This window comes from Helianthus annuus, chromosome 13, assembly GCF_002127325.2.
Source record: "Helianthus annuus cultivar XRQ/B chromosome 13, HanXRQr2.0-SUNRISE, whole genome shotgun sequence".
NCBI lineage: Eukaryota > Viridiplantae > Streptophyta > Magnoliopsida > Asterales > Asteraceae > Helianthus > Helianthus annuus.
In genome coordinates, this window is record NC_035445.2 from 112364742 (window position 1) to 112369865 (window position 5124).

The following is a 5124-nucleotide window of genomic DNA, read 5'->3' on the forward strand; positions in this document are numbered from 1 at the left end:
TTTTTCATTCCTTTGACAAATACGTTTTGCATATAAACAAAACAAACAAAACGATGATAAATGGATATCAACCAAAAATTTTATAGAAACCATCGCTTTTGCTAGTATCGTTTTGATTTGTTCGAAGTAATTAAATAACATCTCAATAATTTAAATCTTCAATATTGATCAAAAAGATTTTTTTTTTCTGATATTCAAAATTCCTTTTCAGTTTATGGTAATATTTATGATGGCTTTTAGATGCTTGAAATTGAAAATATAAATTAATCATCCAAAAATTAAGACGAATAAATAATACAAGATTAACAATTAATAAATCTCATGAATCAAAATAAAACTTACCTGTAGGATAGTAACAATCCATATATACCAAGCATCCACATAATCGCCTCAAAGGATGTCAAATCTAAATCAACAAATAATCCACTCGTGAACGATTATGTATGGGTCTTTGATCAAACACTTTCGTGCTGATAACGTGTTATGTAACAACTAGAACCTATTAGGAATGTATAAAAAGAATGGGAGAATGGGAGATGGATTTCTTATTGATTGATTTCAACATTATATACCAATGTCATTATATATAAGCCCTTACATTAGTACAATAGTAACTAAAGAGATAGGAGTTATAGATGTGGATAGTCACAACATAATGGATGCATTCATAGCAATATCCGCAAATGTCAATCGTGTATTATTTTTTCCACTCATCAAACGTCTATTTGGCCTTAGAGGTACTCTAACTTTATTGGTGTTAAAGATGACATGACAAGTTAACGTTTATTTCAAACCACTCTTTTCCCATGTTAATGGGAGTGAAAACCTCCCTTGGTTACCATGTAAACTTAAGAAAAAAAAAATAAAAATAAAAAACTAATGTTATTTCTTATCAATGTTTATTTTAGCTAAGAAGTTAATGAAATGGTATTATTATTTGTTTATTTATTTATTTATTTTGTAGTTTATTTAAATATTTAATATTAATATAGTTAAAAGAGTGGTGGATGAGCTAAAGTTAATAACGTTAAATTATTACCTTAGGATGGGGTGGAGTAAAAAGGGGTAAAAATGGGTAATGTGATGTTTATATGAAGTTAAGAAGGGTTAAGGTTTACATCATAGGCCTTATGTGATAGTAGCCAATAAGATTCAAATTATAGGTGCAATGGAGTCGAGTAATATAAATGAGTTTTGTTGTTTATGATTGACACTATATAACGAGTATTATAGGAAACTCTCAAAAACCACTTGTCTTGCATGCATGGGTTTCATCTACGTTTACATTTCCAAAGGTTCACATTTGACATTTGATGCTTATGGACAAATACTTGAAAACTATATAATGTTGTACGTCGAATCTTATGATCTGCTTTCTTATCTTCTCTCTCATATTTCGTCCACTGGCCACGACTTGTTGTCGCCAAGGTGAATCGATTTCATGTATACGATTTTTGCCTTTTTAACCCTTTTGTATATTACTATTTGAAATACATTTTAAATCGTGTAACCTGAACACGTCTCGTTTAACTTATTATCTGACCGAGTCAAATTTGTTTGCGGGTTATTATGTATTTACATGAATAATAATCAAGTTAACATCAATTAACTATTTTGCTTTTATTAATGTTGATATAATTATCTATCAAACGAACCTTCATCTCTTAAAGCAACCTACCCTATTAAAGTTAGCATATTGATGCTATTTTATGGACATATTTCAATGTATCCATGGCAGATGAATGTTGAAATGCTAACGAAGATGGCTGGTGATGTTCGCATTGGTGGGAGGGGTAGCGTTAGAAGGTTTCTTTTTTTTCTCTCTCTTTTTTTTTTTTTTTTTTTTTTTTTTTTTTGTTGAGCATCCCCATGGGAATCCAACAACCAGCTGCATTGTGTGTGCTCGTTTGTGAATGGGGCGGTGTCTCTGGTCATAAACGAGGGCAGATGGGTGCAGTGCGGCTTTTAATGTACTTTTTCCCTTTTAATTGTTTTATTATACACACACATACCAAAGGTGTGTCACCACAAAAGACTATTCTTCTAGTTGGATATTTATATGAACTAGTTTTTTTACCCGTCGAGCGTTGCGGCGACGCTGTATGCAAAATGATAACGTATAGACTACAATCGACCGGACTCGTTTTCGAACTTAATTTACGTAGAAATGTATGATAACTCAAATTTATACCGTCAAATCAAAACATATAGAACTTACGTCAAAACATAGTCCACTCAAAACGTACGTAAAAGAAAACATTTTATAATTGCCCCGACTCATCTTCAAACAAAAACTATGTTAAAGCGTATACGAACTCGAATTTACACCGACACATCCATAAAAAACATAACAAATGGGTATTAGAGTAATCTCAAAACTTCAGAAATGTGAGGGGGTGAGAAAGTGACATTTAAAAAGTTAGAGGGTTACCTTTGACATAATAGCAAAGTTTGAGGGTAGAGTGGTTTGCATGACAAAAGTATGAGTGTTAAAGAGAAGTTAGAAAGTGTTAGGCTTTATTGTGAAGTTTGAAAGTAGAGGGTTATTTTTGTCAATTGTTAATTGACTTTTGTCAACTTAGAAAAGAAGTGGGTTTTTTTTTTGGACAAATAAAAGTCATGGTCACCGACCATGCTCTTTAATATAACGATAAAATATACAAAATATACACGAATAAGGGATGTATTTTGCAATACATCAGGAACCAAATCAAGCTGACAACTATGTCGAACTCCGTGGCTGTGTCTCTGACTGGATTCTCTGCTGGCCTGTTTGCTGTATCAGGTATTATTTACATGTTTTTCCTTATGTTTAAACAGAACTGATCAACAAATATGTCTTGCAGGGTATGTATAACATTAAAAGTATTTGATTGTTTTTATTAAAAATGCTTCAAATCACTATTGTAAAAAAGGGTGTTAATTGAGTATAAAGTTTACTGTTCAAAGCGTTTGTTTTTTAATATAAGGATAATTATATTTTATATAAGTTACTATTTACTTACATTCAGAAAGAAGAAGGTTGCGTATAAAATCACCACAATAGATGACAAAAGGCTGCAAAACATTTTGAAAAGAATTAGAGTAAACATAATCCCACAAATTGAGGAAGTTAACATTTTTAAGGATGATACAGTTATCCAGTTCTTGAACCCTAAAGGTAGCACCTTTAAACATGATCATTGGTTTTCTTTTTTATTTGATTAAAACATCAATTGTTTATTTTTTTTTTTCCGTTGTGTTTCAGTTCAAGCCTCAATTCGTGCCAACACTTGGGTTGTTAGTGGTTCTTCCAAAACAAAAGGTAGGAATTTAGCTAATCCAACTGCTTATTATAGTGTGGTACAATATGCCTTAAAGTACGATGCGTACATGATGATAAAATCGCACGTTATGTTACATAAAAAATGAAAATCGCATGATAAAAAAAACTACAAATCCCATTTAAAAAATATATAAATCGCATGTTTATAAAAAAAAACTACAAATCGCATGTATATAAAAAGATAAAAGTCGCATGTTATAAACCAAATTCGCATGTTGATACTGAATTGTGTACGCAGCGTACGTTAAGACATTTTGTACAATAACCGGCCTATATATATAGGCGGGACCATGCACATACAAGTCACATGTATATTCCACCGTCTTTTTTAAACTCTCGTAACTTTTCTATACGTGATTATTTTTAAAAAAAATTACACCATAAAATCGAGTGTTTTATTATCTTTCCAACGAGTATACTATTGCTATACTTTTAAATTAAAAAAAATGACATGAACTGGGTGTTCAATAAAAACGCCATGAAAAATACACAGTTGAAAACGCCATAAAACACTAAGTTCAGAAAAACGCCATGAAAAATACCGAGTTGAAAATGCCATAAAACACCCAGTTTAGAAAAACACCATTAGATATTCAGTTTAAAACGCCATAAAAACACCTAGTTCAGAAAAACAACATAAAAAACTTAGTTGAAAACGCCATAAAAACACCCAGTTTAGAAAAACGCCATAAAAAACAAGTTGAAAACGTCATAAAACACTCAGTTCATAAAAACAACTAGTTCAGAAAACACCACAAAATTAGCTGAAAACGCCATAAAAAATAAAAATTGAAAACGTCATAAAAAATTCAGTTCGTTTTTTTCGAAAAGTATATCAATAGTATACTCGTTGGAAAGATAAAAAACGCTGAGTTTTATGGTGTAATTTTTTTAGAAAAATAATCACGTATAAAAAATTTATTGGCGCTTAAATATGATGGGGGAAAATGGCATGTAATTAGCATGTACACCCTTGTTTGAATCTTCCAATTTTACCCCTCCTAGTAGTTTTAAGGTTCTCATTATTTACAAAAATGCCACCGTATCATATTAGCCACAAATCACAAAGATCTTGTGTCTGAAAATCGTTCTTACCGTTTTCACACTTTAAATTGTTTTCTCCTGAACCCATTTCTATTGCGAAAACCCCGAGAACCAATGTGAACACAACCAAAAATACTTAAAATATCTAAAAAATACATAATTTTTTTTAATATTTTTTATGATAAATCACTACTTTTCGTTATTAAAAATTACATTTTTTTGCTACTAAAAGTAGCGATTTAAATAAAAAAATATTAAAAAAATTTGAGTGTTTTAGATTTTTTAAGATTTTTTATGGATTTAATTTTTAGCATTTAGCTTGGGTAGGGGTGGGGGTTTAGGTTTTTGGGGGGTGGGGCGTTAGATTTTTTTAGGTTTTTTTTTTTTTTTTTTTTGGGGGGGGGGTGGGGTGGTTAGGTTTTTTTATGTTTTTTAGGTTTTTGGTAGTGTAGTGGGTTTATTTTGTTGTGTTCACATTGGTTCTCGCAATAAAGGTGGTTCTCGCATAAACCATACCATATATATATACATATATAGGGGAATGATAAAAAGAAAATCCATTTAAGTTGAGAAAACTCAAAAAACCTTTGTAAAAGCCCCATGTAATATTTTTATTTTTTCTAAAAAAAATATGAAATGTAACATACATATATTTGAACATTTTTATAAAAGAAAAACAAAAAAGAGCCGAGTAGTTTATTTTTTAAAAAATGTTAAAAATTTCTTGTTACATAATATATGTTTTGGTCAAAAAT

The 5124-nt window shown here is 30.5% G+C and overlaps 1 protein-coding gene across 1 annotated transcript; it reads left to right on the forward strand.

Annotated features, from left to right (window-relative positions):
• Positions 1–1738: 1738 nt before the first annotated feature.
• On the forward strand, positions 1739–3411 carry LOC110901486 (nascent polypeptide-associated complex subunit beta). The gene is made up of 3 exons (XM_022148312.1): positions 1739–1806; positions 3012–3160; positions 3248–3411. Exons 1-3 carry the CDS (start codon positions 1739–1741, stop codon positions 3409–3411), a joined length of 381 nt encoding a protein of 126 aa, XP_022004004.1.
• The last annotated feature ends 1713 nt before the right edge of the window (positions 3412–5124 follow it).

What these genes read in the sequence shown, in the direction of transcription:
- LOC110901486 (XM_022148312.1), top strand. Translation starts at nt 1,739, where the DNA reads ATGAATGTTGAAATGCTAACGAAGATGGCTGGTGATGTTCGCATTGGT. An exon ending in GGGAGGGGTAGCGTTAGAAG is followed by an intron (nt 1,807 to 3,011) that starts GTTTCTTTTTTT and finishes ACTTACATTCAG; the next exon opens with AAAGAAGAAGGTTGCGTATA. An exon ending in CCAGTTCTTGAACCCTAAAG is followed by an intron (nt 3,161 to 3,247) that starts GTAGCACCTTTA and finishes GTTGTGTTTCAG; the next exon opens with TTCAAGCCTCAATTCGTGCC.